The following is a 20,869-nucleotide window of genomic DNA, read 5'->3' as shown; positions in this document are numbered from 1 at the left end:
CATGGAGTCCACCAACAAGGGTACAATGTTATACAATGTATCACTCCTCTGTACTGTACACGGGTTGTAGAGGATATACATGGAGTCCACCAACAAGGGTACAATGTTATACAATGTATCACTCCTCTATACTGTACACGGGTTGTAGAGGATATACATGGAGTCCACCAACAAGGGTACAATGTTATACAATGTATCACTCCTCTGTACTGTACACGGGTTGTAGAGGACATACATGGAGTCCACCAACAAGGGTACAATGTTATACAATGTATCACTCCTCTATACTGTACACGGGTTGTAGAGGACATACATGGAGTCCACCAACAAGGGTACAATGTTATACAATGTATCACTCCTCTGTACTGTACACGGGTTGTAGAGGACATACATGGAGTCCACCAACAAGGGTACAATGTTATACAATGTATCACTCCTCTGTACTGTACACGGGTTGTAGAGGACATACATGGAGTCCACCAACAAGGGTACAATGTTATACAATGTATCACTCCTCTGTACTGTACACGGGTTGTAGAGGACATACATGGAGTCCACCAACAAGGGTACAATGTTATACAATGTATCACTCCTCTATACTGTACACGGGTTGTAGAGGACATACATTCTCTACTCTTTCACTAAACCAATATAAAAGACCGACCAATCCTTCCCATCCTGGACCCGTCTCCTGTCTGTTCTCTATAGATAGCGGACCACACTGTCAGCAGAGGAATGGCAGACACCATTGTAAAGCGTTGTGTATGAACAGCTGGCCGTCCCTGAATAAGGTTCACATTTTATGGTCACACTTGTTCCCGGTCTGCCGTCATCAACTAAAATTTGGTGTCTCCACCGAGGACTAAATATACTTCTGTATGAAAGGAAGGTCTGTGCACCATCGCCATCTCTTTCTTATTATTGAAGTGGACACTTCAACTAAGATCCAAGTCACTGGGATCCATCCAAAGAATGAATATAGACCGCTACACAGAGACACCATATGGCCAAAAGTATGTGACCCCCCCCCCCCCGACCATCACATCTACCACTATACGGCCAGACGTATGTGAGCCCCCCTCCATATGATAGAGTAGAGGTGTGCTTAGTGAAAGGTCCCGGTAATCCTCTATCATACAAAGACATTGTAGACAATTGTGCTCTTCCAGCCTTGTGGTAACAGTTTGGTGAAGACCTTTTTCTGTTCCCCCATGACTGTGCCCCCGCCACCAACACCACCCCCACCCCCTGTGTACAGAGCCAGCCCTATAAAGACATGGTGTGACCAGTTTGGTGTGGAGGAACTTCAGTGTCCTGTACAGAGCCCTGACCTCATACCTACTGATCACCTTTGGAATAGACTGGATGCCGATGGTGAGCTCAAACTTTTTTTTTTGTGTCCAACAGGGGACCCAACATGAGAGCCAGACCTTCTTATCCATCATCAGTACCTGACCTCACAAATGGGCACAAATTCCCACAGACACCTTCCAACATCTCCCCATAAGAGTGGAAGATGTCATAACTACAAAAGAGGGCAAATCCATAACAATGACAATGGTGTTGGAATCGGATGCCCAAAACGCTCATATTGATGTGATGGGTGGAGGAACTTGAGTGTCCTGCACAGAGCTCTGACCTCATCCCTACTGAACACCTTTGGGATAAATTGGCGTGCCGATGGTGAGTTGGGTCTTCTCATCAATTCCCACAGATACCCTCAGAAATCTTGTGGAAAACCTTCCCAGAAGAGTGGGGGATGTTATTGCCAGAAATGGGGGGGGGGGGGTGCAACTCAGTATTACTGTCCATTGTAGGGGGAAGGCAGAGACTCCATATTAATTACCATGGTAGGTATGACAACTGTACATTAATGCCCAGGATTTTGGTATGGAATGCCCAATTTAAGTTTCCTGCACAAAGCCTCGACCATGGTCCTCCTGAACACCTTTGGGATGAATTGAAACACAAATTAAGAGCCAGCTCTTTTCTTTTTTGGTGCCCAACGTGGGGCCTGATTTGCAACCCAGGTGTGGAGGATGGTGTAGCCATAACCATGAAGAAAATCCATATTAATGGACATTGGTGGGGGGGTCAGGCAATTCCCCATTAAAGGCTATGGTAGGGAGGAGGACAAATCCTTAATAATGGCCATGGTTTTTGAATGGGATGTTCAACAAAACAAATCACAGAACAGACTCCTGAACTCACCATGAAGAGCCCACTGAATATACACAATGTATCCACCATGGGTGAGTATTATGATCCTGAGGATAAACATGTAAATGTACATTTATACAAATACATAAAAATTTATCCAATGAGCTCATAGGGGTACGATAGTCAGGTGTGATGGTCAGGTGTGTTGGTCAGGTATGGTGGTCAGGTACAATGGTCAGGTACAATGGTCCGGGACGGTGATCAGGTGTGATGGTCAAGTGTGATGGTCAGGTAAAATGGTCAGGTACGATGGTCAGGTACGATGGTCAGGTGTGATGGTCAAGTGTGATGGTCCGGTACTGTGATCAGGTGTGATGGTCAGGTGTGATGGTCAGGTGTGATGGTCCGGTACGGTGGTAAGGTGTGATGATCAGGTGTGATGGTCAGGTATGGTGGTCAGGTACAATGGTCAGGTGTAATGATCCCGTACAGTGAACAGGTGTGATGGTCAAGTGTAATGGTCAGGTACGATGGTCAGGTGTGAAGGTCTGGTACGGTGATAAGGTGTGATGGTCAGGTACGGTGGTCAGGTACAATGGTCAGGTATGATGGTCAGGTACGATGGTCAGGTACGATGGTCAGGTACGATGGTCAGGTACAATGGCCAGGTGTGATGGTCCGGACCGGTACTGTGATCAGGTGTGATGGTTAGGTACAATGGTCAGGTGTGATGGTCTGGCACAGTGATCAGGTGTGATGGTCTGGCACAGTGATCAGGTGTGATGGTCAGGTGTAATGGTCAGGTACGATGGTCAGGTACGATGGTCAGGTGTGATGATCAGGTACGATGGTCACGTACGATGGTCAGGTATGATGGTCAGGTACGATAGTCAGGTACGATGGTCAGGTACGATGGTCAGGTGAGATGTCAGGTGTGATGGTCCGGTACTGTGATAAGCTGTGATGGTTAGGTACGATGATCAGGTGTGATGGACAGGTACGATGGTCATGTGTGATGGTCCAGTACTGTGATCGGGTGTGATGGTCAGGTACAATGGTCAGGTGTGATGGTCCGGTACGGTGGTTAGGTACAATGGTCAGGTGTGACGGTCAGGTACGATAGTCAGGTATGATGATCAGGTACGATGGTCAGGTACAATGGTCAGGTACGATGGTTAGGTACAATGGTCAGGTATGATGGTCAGGTGCGATGGTCAGGTGTGATGGTCAGCAGTGATAGTCAGGTAAGATGGTCAGGTGTGATGGTCCGGTGTGATGGTCAGCTGTGATAGTCAGGTAAGATGGTCAGGTAAGATGGTCAGGTAAGATGGTCATGTACAATGGTCAGGTGTGATGGTTAGGTGTGATGGTCCGGTACAGTGATCAGGTGTGATGGTCAGGTACGATAGTCTGGTGTGATGATCAGGTACGATGGTCAGGTACGATGGTCAGGTACAATGGTCAGGTATGATGGTCAGGTACGATAGTCAGGTACGATGGTCAGTTACGATGGTTAGGTGTGATGGTCAGGTGTGATGGTCAGGTAAGATGGTCAGGTGTGATGGTCCGGTACTGTGATAAGGTGTGATGGTTAGGTACGATGATCAGGTGTGATGGACAGGTACGATGGTCATGTGTGATGGTCCAGTACTGTGATCGGGTGTGATGGTCAGGTACAATGGTCAGGTGTGACGGTCAGGTACGATAGTCAGGTGTGATGATCAGGTACGGCGGTCAGGTACAATGGTCAGGTACGATGGTCAGGTGCGATGGTCAGGTGCGATGGTCAACAGTGATAGTCAGCTAAGATGGTCAGGTGTGATGGTCCGGTGTGATGGTCAACTGTGATAGTCAGGTAAGATGGTCAGGTGTGATGGTCATGTACAATGGTCAGGTGTGATGGTCCGGTACAGTGATCAGGTGTGATGGTCAGGTACGATAGTCTGGTGTGATGATCAGGTACGATGGTCAGGTACAATGGTCAGGTATGATGGTCAGGTACGATAGTCAGGTACGATAGTCAGGTACGATGGTCAGGTACGATGGTCAGGTACGATGGTCAGGTACGATGGTCAGGTGTGATGGTCAGGTGTGATGGTCAGGTAAGATGGTCAGGTGTGATGGTCCGGTACTGTGATCAGGTGTGATGGTTAGGTACGATGATCAGGTGTGATGGACAGGTAAGATGGTCATGTGTGATGGTCCAGTACTGTGATCGGGTGTGATGGTCAGGTACAATGGTCAGGTGTGATGGTCCGGTACGGTGGTTAGGTACAATGGTCAGGTGTGACGGTCAGGTACGATAGTCAGGTGTGATGATCAGGTACGATGGTCAGGTACAATGGTCAGGTGTGATGGTCCGGTACGGTGATCAGGTGTGATGGTCAGGTACAATGGTCAGGAGTGATGGTCCGGTATGGTGGTCCGGTGTGATGGTCAGGTGTGATGATCAGGTGTGATGGTCCGGTACGGTGGTCAGGTGTGATGGTCAGGTGTAATGATCAGGTGTGATGATTGAGGAAATGCTTCCTCCTCCTTCTACAAAGTTACAATGTACAGTCTGATCATTGGGGGAGGGGAGACTGAGGAAATGACTCCTCCTCCTTCTACAAAGTTACAATGTACAGTCTGATCACTGGGGGAGGGGAGACTGAGGAAATGACTCCTCCTCCTTCTACAAAGTTACAATGTACAGTGTGATCACTGGGGGAGGGGATACTGAGGAAATACTTCCTCCTGCCTGCAGCAGACTGATGACATCATGTCAGCCTAGACAAAGTCACTGACTGGAGCTAAAGGACGGCTTTTTAACCACTTGAGCTCTGGAAGATTTACCCAGTTTATGACAGGGCTATTTTTTGCGATACGGCACGGTGTTATTTTAACTGAGAATTGCGTCCAACATCAGTGCCTGACTTCACAAATGCTCTTCTGGAAGAATGGTCAAACATTCCCATAGACATCCTCCTAAACCTTGTGGACGGCCTTCCCAGAAGAGGTGAAGCTGTTATATCTGCAAAGGGTGGAGCCAACTCAATATTGAACCCTCCGGACTAAGACTGGGATGTCATTAAAGTTCATGTGTGTGTAAAGGCAGGCGTCCCAATACTTTTGGTAATATAGTGTATATTCTGTATATATGTTATATAGAATACTCATAATAATAAGATTGGTCTTGCCTTACCTTATTCACAGGAAGGTCCCCCCCTGAAATCGATCTTCGTGGATTATAGGTCCTTGGTGGAATCTCCTCTTCATGTTTCCCAAACAGCTCCTCCATGGTCCCGGTGTCAATCTGCAGATCTCCATGGAATGTCTCCGAGCTCCATAGACTGGACCTCCCCTTCACTCTCTCCATTGGAATGGCCTCCCAGTTAAAGCTCCTCAGGCGTCTCTTTGGGTCAAGCCTTGGAATGGGGCTCCCGGGGGGCTCAGAAAGTGTGTGGATAGGAGGAGGAGGGGGTGGGGGAGCTGGAATTTCAGGAGACATTGGGAAGTGGTTGTAGTGGACAGCAGGCGACTGGCAGATGCTGCCGCTGTCTTTTGAACCCATATTTGTGTTGATCAGCATCTCTTATAGGGTCCGGAGATCCCCTTTTGTGTCCTTCAGGATGGAAATAATAACCAGCAGAGTCTCAGCAGAAGCTTCCCATGGCTGATTGAACCTGAGCGCTGCGGCGTGCGATCCTCTGCGATCCCCGAGAACAGCTGTCAGAACAAGAGAGAAACCACAGGAATTCCAACATGAAATATCCACCATTGTCTGTCCTCACCTGAGCCATAATTGGGTGCTGAAGGCTGCCTTCCCCTACACCAAGCTTAGTACATACCTACCCCCCCCAACCTTAACAGCTGCCTACCCCCCCCCCCAACCTTCACAGCTGCCTACCACCCCCCCCAACCTTCACAGCTGCCTGCCCCCCCACCCCCCCCAACCTTCACAGCTGCCTGCCCCCCCACCCCCCCCAACCTTCACAGCTGCCTACGCCCCCACCCCCCCCCCCAACCTTCACAGCTGCCTGCCCCCCCACCCCCCCCAACCTTTACAGCTGCCTACCCCCCACCCCCCCCAACCTTCACAGCTGCCTACGCCCCCACCCCCCCCCCCAACCTTCACAGCTGCCTTCCCCTACACCAAGCTTAGTACATACCTACCCCCTCCCAACTTTTACAGCTGCCTGCCCCCCCCCCCCAACCTTCACAGCTGCCTTCCCCCACACCAAGCTTAGTACATACCTACCCCCCAACCTTTACAGCTGCCTACCCTCCCACCCCCCAACCTTCACAGCTGCCTACCCTCCCACCCCCCAACCTTCACAGCTGCCTACCCCCCACCCCCCCCAACCTTCACAGCTGCCTTCCCCTACACCAAGCTTAGTACATACCTACCCCCCCCCCCAACCTTTACAGCTGCCTTCCCCTACACCAAGCTTAGTACATACCTACCCCCCCAACCTTCACAGCTGCCTACCCCCCCCCCCCCCCCCAACCTTCACAGCTGCCTTTCCCCACATCAAGCTTAGAACATACCCCCCCGACCTCTACAGCTGGCCACCACCCAACCTTCACAGCTGCCTACCCCCCCCCCCAACCTTCACAGCTGCTACCCTCTCACCCCCCCAACCTTCACAGCTGTCTATTCCCCCCCCCAACCTCTACAGCTGCCTACCCCCCCACCCCCGACCTTTACAGCTGCCTACCCCCCAATCTTCACAGCTGCCTTCCCCTACACCAAGCTTAGTACATACCTACCCCCCCCAACCTTCACAGCTGTCTCCCCTCCCTCAACTTTCACAGCTGCCCACCCCCCACCTTCACAGCTGCCCACCCCCCAACCTTTACAGCTGCCTACCCCCCCAACCTTCACAGCTGCCCCCCAACCTTCACAGTTGTCTCCCCCCCTCAACCATCACAGCAGCTGCTTACCCCCCCCCCAACTTTCACAGCTGCCCACCCCCCACCTTCACAGCTGACCACCCCCCTAACCTTCACAGCTGCCGCCCAACCTTCAGAGCTGCCTACCCCCCCCACCCCCAACCTTCAAAGCTCTTTGTTCCATCTCAGTGCTGCTGATCTCCTGCAGCCTCTTTGCAGCCACTACCTGTCTCCATACACTCCAGTGATGATGTTTCTCAGGGGGGGTTTCCTGACGGTGACACCAGAGGATCGTGTTCGTGTCATGTGGGCTGAGGAAGGCCACTAGTAGTCTCCATGTGATGAGGTGACAACACAGGAGAATAATTGGGGGACGGGGACAGAGCGTTGTCACCCTGTAACAGGAAGTGACTTTGATGGCGGGATCACCGGGGATTATATTAATAAAAGCTGCTGATTTTCAAAGATTGAAATCGACATGTGAGGGTCATTCAGACTAAGGAGCGGCAGAACCGCACGTTACCCCTCTATGTCACCACAATGGTGGAATGGACTATTAGAGGTTGGATGGGATTATAGTAATTGGGTGAAATCTACTTCTAAGGATTTTATTTTCAGTAATGACTCCGTCATCCCCTGTCCATGTGTTCCAGAATGTTCTCTTCATCTACATCACACAGATGATTATCATTAAAGCAACAAACATTTTACTGACTGATCATCTCCACATATCATCCTTATCACACCCTGCCCTGAACATCTGCAACATTCGATCAACTCAGAATAAACACGCTCCCTGCTGTGCACAGACTTCCCTATGACCACAATGACCCCCCTATGACCACACAGACCCCCCTATGACCACACAGACCCCCATATGACCCCACAGACCCCCCCCTATGACCACAATGACCCCCCTATGACCATACAGACCCCCCTATGACCACAATGACCCCCCCTCTATGACCATACAGACCCCCCTATGACCACAATGACCCCCCTATGACAACACAGACCCCCATATGACCCCACAGACCCCCCCTATGACCCCACAGACCCCCCTATGACCACACAGACCCCCTGTGATCACACAGACCCCCCATATGACCCCACAGACCCCCCCTATGACCCCACAGACCCCCCTATGACCACACAGACCCCCCATATGACCCCACAGACCCCCCCTATGACCCCACAGACCCCCCTATGACCACACAGACCCCCCATATGACCCCACAGACCCCCCCTATGACCACAATGACCCCCCTATGACCATACAGACCCCCCTATGACCCACAATGACCCCCCTCTATGACCTCATACAGACCCCCCTATGACCACAATGACCCCCCTATGACCATACAGACCCCCCTATGACCACAATGACCCCCCTATGACCACACAGACCCCCCATATGACCCCACAGACCCCCCTATGACCACAATGACCCCCCTATGATCACACAGACCCCACTATGACCACACAGACCCCCCATATGACCCCACAGACCCACCTATGACCACAATGACCCCCCTATGACCATACAGACCCCCCTATGACCACAATGACCCCCCTATGACCACACAGACCCCCTATGACCACAATGACCCCCCTATGACCACACAGACCCCCCTATGACCACACAGACCCCCCTATGACCACACAGACCCCCCCATATGACCCCACAGACCCCCCTATGACCACAATGACCCCCTATGACCACACAGACCCCCCATATGACCCCACAGACCCCCTATGACCACAATGACCCCCTATGATCACACAGACCCCACTATGACCACACAGACCCCCCATATGACCCCACAGACCCACCTATGACCACAATGACCCCCCCATGACCATACAGACCCCCCTATGACCACAATGACCCCCCTATGACCACACAGACCCCCTATGACCACAATGACCCCCCTATGACCACACAGACCCCCCTATGACCACACAGACCCCCCATATGACCCCACAGACCCCCCTATGACCCACAATTGACCCCGACCTATGACCACACAGACCCCCCATATGACCCCACAGACCCCCCCTATGACCACAATGACCCCCCTATGATCACACAGACCCCACTATGACCACACAGACCCCCCATATGACCCCACAGACCCACCTATGACCACAATGACCCCCCTATGACCATACAGACCCCCCTATGACCACAATGACCCCCCTATGACCACACAGACCCCCTATGACCACAGACCCCCTATGACCACACAGACCCCCCCATATGACCCCACAGACCCCCCTATGATCACACAGACCCCCCTATGACCACACAGACCCCCCATATGACCCCACAGACCCCCCTATGACCACAATGACCCCCCTATGACCCACACAGATCCCCCATATGACCCCCACAGACCCCCTGTGATCACACAGACCCCCCTATGACCACACAGACCCCCCATGACCACACAGACCCCCCTATGACCCCACAGACCCCCCTATGATCACACAGACCCCCCATATAACCCTACAGACCCCCCTATGACCACACAGACACCCCTATGACCGCAAAGACCCCTTATGACCACACAGACTCCCACATGACCCCACAGACCCTCCTATGACCACACAGACCCCTCTATGACCACACAGACCCAGTATAACCACAGAGACCCCCCTATGACCACAATGACCCCCCTATGACCACACAGACCCCCCATGATCACACAGACCTCCCTATGATCACACAGACCCCCCTATGATCACACAGACCCCCCCTATGATCACACAGACCCCCCTATGACCACGCATACCCTCTATGACCACACAGACCCAGTATAACCACAGAGACCCCCCTATGACCACACAGACCCCCCTATGACCACACAGACCCCCTATGACCACACAGACCCCCCTATGACCACACAGACCCCTCTATGACCACACAGCCCCCCCTATGACCACTCAGACCGCCCTATGACCACACAGACCCCCCTATGACCACACAGACCCACCTATGACCACTAAGACCACCCCCCTATGACCACAAAGACCTCCTATGACCACACAGACCCCCCTATGACCACATAGACCCCTCTATGACCACACAGACCCCCTGTAATCACACAGACCCCCCTATGATCGCACAGACCCCTCTATGACCACACAGACCCCCTATGACCACAAAGACCCCCTATGACCACACAGACCCCCCATGACCACACAGACCCCCTTGTGACCCACACAGACCCCCCTATGACCACACAGACCCCCCTATGACCATAAAGACACCCCTTCATCATTTATCATCATCCTTCATCATTTATCATCATCCTTCATCATTTATTATCATCCTTCATCATTTAATATCATCCTTCATCATTTATTATTATCCTTCATCATTTATCATCACCCTTCATCATTTATCATCACCCTTCATCATTTATTATAACCCTTCATCATTTATCATCACCCTTCATCATTTATTATCACCCTTCATCATTTATTATCACCCTTCATCATTAATTATCATCCTTCACCATCATCCTTCATCATTTATCATCATCCTTCATCATTTATTATCATCCTTCATCATTTATCATCATCCTTCATCATTTATCATCACCCTTCATCATTTATCATCACCCTTCATCATTTATCATCACCCTTCATCATTTATTATCATCCTTCATCATTTATTATCATCCTTCACCATCATCCTTCATCATTTATCATCATCCTTCATCATTTATTATCATCCTTCATCATTTATCATCACCCTTCATCATTTATTATCTTCCTTCATCATTTATTATCATCCTTCATCATCATCCTTCATCATTTATCATCATCCTTCATAATTTATTATCATTCTTCATCATTTATTATCACCCATCATTTATTATCATCCTTCGTCATCATCCTTCATCATTTATCATCACCCTTCATCATTTATTATCATTCTTCATCATTTATCATCACCCTTCGTCATTTATCATCACCTTTCATCATTTACTATCACCCTTCATCATTTATTATTATCCTTCATCATTAATCATCATCCTTCATTATTTATCATCACCCTTCATCATTTACTATCATCCTTCAGCATTTATCATCACCCTTCATGATTTATCATCACCCTTCATCATTCACTATCACCCTTCATCATTTGTTATCATCCTTCATCATTTGTTATCATCCTTCATCATTTATTATCATCCTTCATCATTTACTATCACCCTTCATCATTCTTTATAACCCCTCATCATTTAATATCATCCTTCATCATGGGATGGGCACCCCCAGATCTCCATCTCTCTACATCTCCATGGGATGGGCACCCCCAGATTCTCCATCTCTATACATCTCCATGGGATGGGCACCCCCAGATCTCCATCTCTCTACATCTCCATGGGATGGGCACCCCAGATCTCCATCTCTTTATAAGTCTCCATGGGATGGGAACCGCCAGATCTCAAACTTTCTATACATCTCCATGGATGGGCACCCCCAGATCTCCATCTCTCTATACATCTCCATGGCATGGGCACCCCCAGATCTCCATCTCTCTATACATCTCCATGGGATGGGCACCCCCAGATCTCCATCTCTCTACATCTCCATGGGATGGGCACCTCCAGATCTCAATCCCTCTACATCTCCATGGGATGGGCACCCCCAGATCTGCATCTCTCTACATCTCCATGGGATTGACACCCCCAGATCTCCATCTCTCTATACATCTCCATGGGGTTGGCATCCCCAGATCTCAATCTCTCTATACATCTCCATGGGATGGGCACCCCCTGATCTCCATCTCTCTACAACTCCATGGGATGGGCACCCCCAGATCTCAACCTTTCTACATCTCCATGGCATGGGCACCCCAGATCTCCATCTCTATACATCTCCATGGATGGACACCCCCAGATCTCCGTCTCTCTACATCTCCATGGGAATGGACACCTCCAGATCTCCGTCTCTCTACATCTCCATAGGATTGGCACCTCCAGATCTCCATCTCTCTATACATCTCCATGGGATGGACACCTCCAGATCTCCATCTCTCTATACATCTCCATGGGATAGGCACCCCCAGATCTCAATCTCTCTATACATCTCCATGAGAGGGGCACCCCCAGAGCTAGCACTTCACTCCTCAGCCTCTACCATCATCTGCTGGAGGAAGGATTCCCAGCCATCACTCCGGAGGGTAACCAATGTGTCCGTCTGTACCCCAAATCTCAGGTGCCCCCCAATCTATCTTCATACATGGCAGTACCTTTTGTCTCTCTGATGATCTGATACAAAGTTTCTCCTGTGATCACACTCCTTCCCTTTAGGGGGATCCTATCTCTAGGGGTCAGGGCTTCTTGCAGCACTGGGGTCCTGGTCAGGACAATGTCTGCATGGAGTTTGCATGTCTGTGTTGGGTTTCTGCCGGTTGCTCCATTTTCCTCCCACACTACAAAGACATACTGGGAGGATAACTGTCTCCTGTCTAAATATTTCCTAATATGTGTGAGATGGGGACATTAGAGTGTAAGCTCCTGGGGGCAGGGACTGATGTGAATGTATAAAAGCTTGGTGTAAATTGAGGACTCTATATAAATATTCTGGGGCTCAGACACTGACCTGTGATTGGCTGCAACTCATTTTATATACAATATCAAAACTTCTGTCCCCACCAATCAGAGAGGAGCTGTCACTGCTAAGGCCAAAACCTCCTTCTATTGGGAGAGAATTCTGGAATTTTCTGGGAGAAGGTCTCTATGGGGGGGAGGGGGGGGGGGTCCCCCTCTTATGGTAATCGCACACGATTGTGATTGATCGCCAACAAGAGATTCCCCATCAATTGAAATATTGTTCAGCAGCTTGTGATCATCTCAAAATAATGATATTAAATATCACTGGTCAATCACAAATCAGCTATTAGAAGTAATCATTTAATCAATCGCTCTTATGATCGGTACTTTGACACACAGACAATTATTTGTCTCATCGATCAGAAACAATCGATTTGATTCTTGTATGAAGGATTGACTTGGAATAATCTATGTGAGTTCACCAAGCAAATTCCATACAACATTCTGAGTTGTCACCAGAACAGGAACAGAAGGGGAATCTTCCATTGGGGACACTTATTCAGTCAGGGCTCTCTAATTGTGACCACACACACAGATCAATCTGATCATTTAATAGGAAACAATTCATCAAATTAAATGATAATCACCTCTATTTTCCCATCACCTTCTGACAATGGTCCCCGGATCTAATAAGGACTATAAATAATAAATAGGGGGGGAGATCAGTGAGGGGGGCAAAAGAGATCAGTGGGGGGCAGAGATCAGTGAGGGGGGCAGAGATCAGTGGGGGGAGGGACAGAAATCAGTGAGGGGGGGCAACAGAGATCAGTGAGGGGGGCAGAGATCAGTGAGGGGGGGACAAAGATCAGTGAGGGGGGACAGAGATCAGTGAGGGGGGACAGAGATCAGTGAGGGGGGGGACAGAGATCAGTGAGGGGGGCAGAAATCAGTGGGGGGAGGGACAGAGATCAGTGAGGGGGGCAACAGAGATCAGTGAGGGGGGACAAAGATCAGTGAGGGGTGTAGAGATCAGTGAGGGGTGCAGAGATCAGTGAGGGGTGCAGAGATCAGTGAGGGGTGCAGAGATCAGTGAGGGGGGGACAGAGATCAGTGAGGGGGGGACAGAGATCAGTGAGGGGGGGACAGAGATCAGTGAGGGGTGCAGAGATCAGTGAGGGGTGCAGAGATCAGTGAGGGGGGGACAGAGATCAGTGAGGGGGGGACAGAGATCAGTGAGGGGGGGACAGAGATCAGTGAGGGGGTCAGAGATCAGTGAGGGGGGCAGAGATCAGTGAGGGGGGCAGAGATCAGTGGGGGGAGGGACAGAGATCAGTGAGGGGGTCAGAGATCAGTGAGGGGGGGGACAGAGATCAGTGAGGGGGTCAGAGATCAGTGAGGGGGGCAGAGATCAGTGAGGGAGGGACAGAGATCAGTGAGGGGGGGGCAGAGATCAGTGGGGGGAGGGACAGAGATCAGTGAGGGGGTCAGAGATCAGTGAGGGGGTCAGAGATCAGTGAGGGGGGCAGAGATCAGTGAGGGGGGCAGAGATCAGTGGGGGGGGGCAGAGATCAGTGAGGGGGGCAGAGATCAGTGGGGGGGGGGGCAGAGATCAGTGAGGGGGCAACAGAGATCAGTGGGGGGGCAACAGAGATCAGTGGGGGGCAACAGAGATCAGTGGGGGGGCAGAGATCAGTGAGGGGGGGACAGAGGTCTGTGAGGGGGGTGCAGAGATCAGTGGGGGGAGGGACAGAAATCAGTGAGGGGGCAACAGAGATCAGTGAGGGGGGGCAGAGATCAGTGAGGGGGGCACAGAGATCAGTGGGGGGGGGGCACAGAGATCAGAGATCAGTGAGGGGGGGCACAGAGATCAGTGGGGGGGCACAGAGATCAGTGGGGGGGGCACAGAGATCAGAGATCACCTGATTACTCATATGATGTCCTCCTTATCACTATACTGGGGATATCTGCAGTCTGTGTATTCTGATGTCCCCACCAAAGAGTACCTGTCAGTCCAGGCTGGGTGGTCCTTCCTGTCACTGATTCTCCAGGTTGGGTGACCCCAATAGTTTATTTCTGTATATATCCAGGTTTGGTGTCTCCGGTCCTCTTTTTTAGTAAAGTTTCCGGTTTGGTGTTCCAATTCTTTCTTTCAGGAAATGTCCAGGTTGGGTTCCCAGTCCTCAGGTCAGGAGTCCCCAGTAGTTTCTTTCCGTATATGTCCAAGTTGGGGGTCCCCAATGCTCTCTTCCAGCAAATGTTCAGGTAAGGTGACCCCAGTTCTCTCTTTTAGTATATGTCCAGGACAGGTTGGGGGTCACTAGTCCTCTCTTAGTCCTGATCAGGTGTCCCCCCTCCAGGGATGTCTATGGGGTGTCCCCACTCCAGGGAAAAGGTCTATGGGGTGTCCCCCCCTCCAGGGAAGAAGTCTATGGGGGTGTCCCCCTCTCCAGGGAAGAAGTCTATGGGGTGTCCCCCCCTCCAGGGAAGAATTCTATGGGGTGTCCCCCCTCCAGGGAAGAAGTCTATGGGGTGTCCCCCTCCAGGGAAGAAGTCTATGGGTGTCCCCCCCTCCAGGGAAGAAGTCTACGGGGTGTCCCCCTCCAGGGAAGTCTATGGGGTGTCCCCCTTCCAGGGAAGTCTATGGGGTGTCCCCCCTCCAGGGAAGTATATGGGATGTCCCCCTCCAGGGAAGTCTATGGGTCTCCCCCCTCCAGGGAAGTCTATGGGGTGTCCCCCTTCCAGGGAAGTCTATGGGGTGTCCCCCCTCCAGGGAAGTCTATGGGCTGCCCCCCTTCCAGGGAAGTCTATGGGGTGTCCCCCTCTAGTGATGTCTATGGGGTGTCCTCCCTCCAGGGAAGTCTATGGGGTGTCCCCCCTCCAGGAAAGGTCTATGGGGGGTGTCCCCCCTCCAGGGAAGTCTATGGGGTGTCCCCCCTCCAGGGAAGTCTATGGGGTGTCCCCCCTCCAGGGAATAAGTCTATGGGGTTTCCCCCTCGAGGGAAGAAGTCTATGGGGTGTCCCTCCTCCAGGGAAGTCTATGGGGTGTCCCCCCTCCAGGGAAGAGGTCTATGGGGTGTCCCCCTCCAGGGAAGAAGTCTATGGGATGTCCCCCCTCCAGGGAAGTCTATGGGGTCCCCCCCCTCCAGGGAAGTCTATGGGGTGTTCCCCTCCAGGGAAGAAGTCTATGGGTGTCCCCCCCTCCAGGGAAGAGGTCTATGGGGTGTTCCCCCTCCAGGGAAGTCTATGGGGTGTCCCCCCTCCAGGGAAGTCTATGGGGTGTCCCCCCTCCAGGGAAGAAGTCTATGGGGTGTCCCCCCCTCCAGGGAAGAGGTCTATGGGGTGTTCCCCCTCCAGGGAAGTCTATGGGGTGTCCCCCCTCCAGGGAAGTCTATGGGGTGTCCCCCCTCCAGGGATGTCTATGAGGTGTCCCCCCTCCAGGAAAGTCTATGGGGTGTCCCCGATGTGTGGATCCCGGGCTCTCCTCTGTATTTCTCCCATATAAGTCTCTGTTCTCCGGCTGAACATTCCTGCCGCCAGCGGTACTCCGATCACTGCGGAGATCCCATCAATACCGACTGTTCCCCGACTACTGCTCTCCACTCTCTCCCCCCCACCCTCCACACATGCGCAGTACAACCCCCGACAAACTTTCCCGAACTGATCGGAGAATGCCCCCCCCCCGGGGGTAGATGAGGACTCACTATTACCCCTCCCCACAGCGAGATTTATCCAAATCACCACACAGCTTCTATAATTACCCCCCCCCCCATATAATGCCTGCTGAGAGGTCATCATTCCCATCACAAGTTCCCTCCTAGATTGTCAGCTCCTAGGATCAGAGCCTCAGATTACTCTTCTATGTAATTGTACTGTCTGTGTACAGCGCTGCGCAAACTGTTACCGCTATATACATTCTGTATAATAATAATATAAATCTGTATAATAATAATATAAATCTGTATAATAATAATAATAATATATACATCCTGTATAATAATAATAATAATATATCAATTCTGTATAATAATTATATATATATATATATATATATATATACTGTATAATAATAATATATAAAAACTATAATAATAATATAAATCCTGTATAATAATATATCAATTCTGAATAATAATAATGTAAATATATATATATATATATATATATATATATATATATATATATATATATATATATATATATACATATATATATACTGTATAATAATAATATATAAATTCTGTATAATAAATATATATATATATATATATATATATATAATTATTATACAGAATTTATACCTAAACCCTATTGATCATCTGTGGGACATCCTCAAACGGAAGGTGGAGGAGCACAAGGTCTCTAACATCCACCAGCTCTGTGATGTCATCATGGAGGAGGGGAAGAGGACTCCAGTGACAACCTGTGAAGCTCTGGTGACCTCCATGTCCAAGAGGGTTAAGGCAGTGCTGGAAAATAATGGTGGCCACACAAAATATTGACACTTTGGGCCCAATTTGGAGATTTTCACTTAGGGGTGTACTGACTTTTGTAGCCAGCGGTTTAGACATTAATGGCTGTGTGTTGAGTTATTTTGAGGGGACAGTAAATTTACACTGTTATACAAGCTGTACACTCACTACTTTACATTGTAGACAAGTGTCATTTCTTCAGTGTTGTCACATGAAAAGAGAGAAGAAAAGATTTACACAAATGTCACTGAGGGGTGTACTTACTTTTGTCACATACTGTATGTGTCCCCCTAACCCCGGGGTGTGAAGATCGTGTGAAAATGTAAAAGTCGGAGCCCCACACTGAGGTATTAGAAATAAAAATTAGATTTTGATTCAAAACATTTATTGGACGCAACAGCCAACGCATTTCGGGGCTACACATCGCCCCCTTCATCAGGAATAAAGGCAATAACTTTTTTCTTTTTTTTTTTTTTTTAGTTTTGGACAGAGTGGACAGGGATTAAACCCCCTGTCAGGTTTGTATTGCTGTCTGTGTCCCCAGTAGGGAGATTCCCCCACTCTATGGGGGAAATTTTCCAATGGGGACACTAGGTCTGGTGACCTGGGGGCCCCAAGGGATTTCCTTATATTACAGGGATTTCCTCTCACTTCCTGTTAGGCTATGGGACAGGAAGTGAAGGGAAATCTCCCAAACAGGGGACAGATGGCAAAAAATAAAAGCTGACAGGGGTTCTAACCCTCCGTCACGCCATCCAAAATGGAAGAAACGTTTTTCCCTTATAGTTCTACATGAAGGCATTATAAGATCAGGCAAGGTGAAGTCTTCTCTTAGTCCGGCCAGCAGAGATACAGGAGAATAAAATGGAGGTTTATCGTTGTTGTTGCCAATCTACAAATGGCATTTTGTGTAAACAATATTTTCTACCCAATCAATCCGCTTCCTTACATTGTGATTCCTTTTATAATAACTTTGTATCTTCACAAGTCTCCTGAGGAAAGGGGGATATTTTCTTTAGGAAGGGGAAATATTTTCTTTAGGAAGGGGAATTATTTTCTTTAGGAAGGGGAATATTTTATTTAGGAAGGGGGGATATTTTCTTTAGGAAGGGGGGATATTTTCTTTAGGAAGGGGGGGGATATTTTATTTAGGAAGGGGGGATATTTTCTTTAGGAAGGGGAATTATTTTCTTTAGGAAGGGGAATTATTTTATTTAGGAAGGGGAATATTTTCTTTAGGAAGGGGAAATATTTTATTTAGGAAGCGGGGATATCTTCTTTAGGAAGGGGATATTTTCTTTAGGAAGGGGAAATATTTTATTTAGGAAGCGGGGATATCTTCTTTAGGAAGGGGAATTATTTTCTTTAGGAAGGGGGAATATTTTATTTAGGAAGGGGGGATATTTTCTTTAGGAAGGGGGAATATTTTCTTTAGGAAGGGGGGGGGATATTTTATTTAGGAAGGGGGGATATTTTCTTTAGGGAGGGGAATTATTTTCTTTAGGAAGGGGAATTATTTTATTTAGGAAGGGGGATATTTTCTTTAGGAAGGGGAAATATTTTATTTAGAAAGGGGGAATATTTTCTTTAGGAAGGGGAAATATTTTATTTAGGAAGGGGGGATATTTTCTTTAGGAAGGGGGAATATTTTCTTTAGGAAGGGGGGAAATATTTTATTTAGGAAGGGGGGTATTTTCTTTAGGAAGGGGGATATTTTCTTTAGGAAGGGGAAATATTTTATTTAGGAAGGGGGGTATTTTCTTTAGGAAGGGGGATATTTTCTTTAGGAAGGGGGATTCTTTACATTAGATGACCTGATAAATAAAGGAACACTTTACAACAATTGACAAGCAGGGGGCACTATATTGGGGGTATAGAGATGAGTATACAGCTGTGTTTGTACATCACAGAGGGGGACATCTCTGGAGACACCGGCCACCGATCAGGGAAATACACAGTTGTGTCTTCCAGTGTTTGTCCTCATAAACAAGCTGTGGTAGGAAGTTGAGGGATGTGATGGATGGACTTCTATCACCAGGAACGTTTGTTCTGATTTATGTGTCCTGCTCTTATATCTGAGGAAGGGTCTGCTCTGCTGAGGGTATTTCACACCTTTCCATGTATTATAACGCAGGTGTCAGCACATTCCAATACATTTTGCTCCTTAAGGCAGCCCAATAAATATAAAAACCTCAACACCCCTCAATGCATCTGCACCATTCTTGTCAGCCAGTGATGAACAAAGTTACCAAACGGCCCCTGTGAGAAAAAATGTTCGGTTCTCCTCATTCAAGTACTTTCCAAATACAAATATTTATTTACAGTGTGTGATACATTGTAGACAATTGTGCTCTTCCAGCCTTGTGGTAACAGTTTGGTGAAGACCCTTTTCTGTTTCACCATAACTGGTTGGTGTGGAGGCAATCCGGTGTCCTGCACAGAGCCCTGACCTCATCCCTACTGGTCACCGTTGGGTTGAATTGGAATGAGCCAGGTCTTCTCAACCAACAGCTCCATAAAGACATGGTGTGACCAGTTTAGTGTGGAGGAACTTTGGTGTGGTCACCGTTGGGGTGAATTGGAATGAGCCAGGTCTTCTCAACCAACAGCTCCATAAAGACATGGTGTGACCAGTTTGGTGTGGAGGAACTTGAGTGTCCTGCACAGAGCCCTGACCTCATCCCTACTATGGAAGACTTTCGGTGTAAAGTCTTCTCATCCAACATCAGTACCTGCCCTTAACCCTTTGGGGTGAGGTCTTCTCATCCCAAAGGTGTGTTCAGTAGGTTTGACATTATGGAGAAACTTGAGTGTCCTGCACAGAGCCCTGACCTATAAACCCAGCCATTAAACTCTCCTATAATCTGTAACAAGTCAATGTCATTTCAAAAGTCATTTTCAATTCTAATAAATGTTCAGATTTCATTAGAATATCCCCCGGGGATCCTGACATGGAGGTCCTTGTTCAGGCACTTCCTGTTATAGGGTGACAACACTCTGACCCTGTTCACACCTCCCAACTTTTTGAAATGGGAACGATGGACACCTATTTGTAAAAGTATGTAGGCTTAGGACACACCCCCTGCCACACCCCCTTAAAGGAGAATTATTCAAAAAAGAAAATGATTAGTTAAACCCACAAGTGTTCTTGTGTACTATTCCTTTATATTGGGTTTTGGAATTTACAAATGCAGCAATTTAGAGATTGGATGAAAGGTTTATCACCGGGAGATAAATATACATTTTATATACAAATCTATAGATCAGACCAACATGAGGGACCAATGAGGAGGAAAGAGGGACAGAGGGATTTTGTTCCCAATCAGGGACAGTTGGGAGCTGTGCCTTTCTCCCATTGCTCTCCTGTGATGTCACCTTGTCATATGGACTTCTGATGGAGACTACAAGTGACCTTTACAGCACACATTACACAGACATGGTCAGCTGTTGAAGATAGAAAGTGGCTGCAAAGAGGCTGCAGGAGATCAGCAGCACTGACATGGAACTAGAGAAGAAACCCGTGAAATAAGTACATCATTTACACAGGAGATTTGTTTATGATATGCAGCGCTCCGGTTGGGGTTGGTTGGCGTTGGTTGGGGGTTGGTTGGGGTTGGTTGGGGGTTGGTTGGCGTTGGTTGGGGTTGGTTGGGGTTGGTTGGCATTGGTTGGGGTTGGTTGGGGTTGATTGGCGTTGGTTGGGGGTTGGTTGGTGTTGGTTGGGGTTGGTTGGTGTTGGTTGGGAATGATTGGTGTTGGTTGGGGTTAGTTGGCGTTGGTTGACGTTAGTTGAGG

The 20,869-nt window shown here is 48.9% G+C and overlaps 1 protein-coding gene across 1 annotated transcript in view; it reads right to left on the bottom strand.

Moving 5' to 3' along the window:
• Window positions 1-15,008, bottom strand: part of LOC141108844 (uncharacterized) — a 69,577-nt gene extending 54,569 nt beyond the window's left edge. The window contains exons 1-2 of the mRNA XM_073600807.1: window positions 14,609-15,008; window positions 5,345-5,868 (exon numbers count right to left, since the gene is read on the bottom strand). Coding sequence (XP_073456908.1) covers window positions 5,345-5,731 — 387 coding nt within the window. The 5' untranslated portion in view covers window positions 5,732-5,868; window positions 14,609-15,008. The remainder of the gene's footprint in view (window positions 1-5,344; window positions 5,869-14,608) is intronic.
• Window positions 15,009-20,869: the final 5,861 nt, after the last annotated feature.

This window comes from Aquarana catesbeiana, linkage group LG09 (genome assembly GCF_042186555.1).
Source record: "Aquarana catesbeiana isolate 2022-GZ linkage group LG09, ASM4218655v1, whole genome shotgun sequence".
Lineage (NCBI taxonomy): Eukaryota > Metazoa > Chordata > Amphibia > Anura > Ranidae > Aquarana > Aquarana catesbeiana.
Note: the sequence above shows the minus strand (reverse complement) of the source record. Positions and strands in the feature narration are given on the sequence as shown.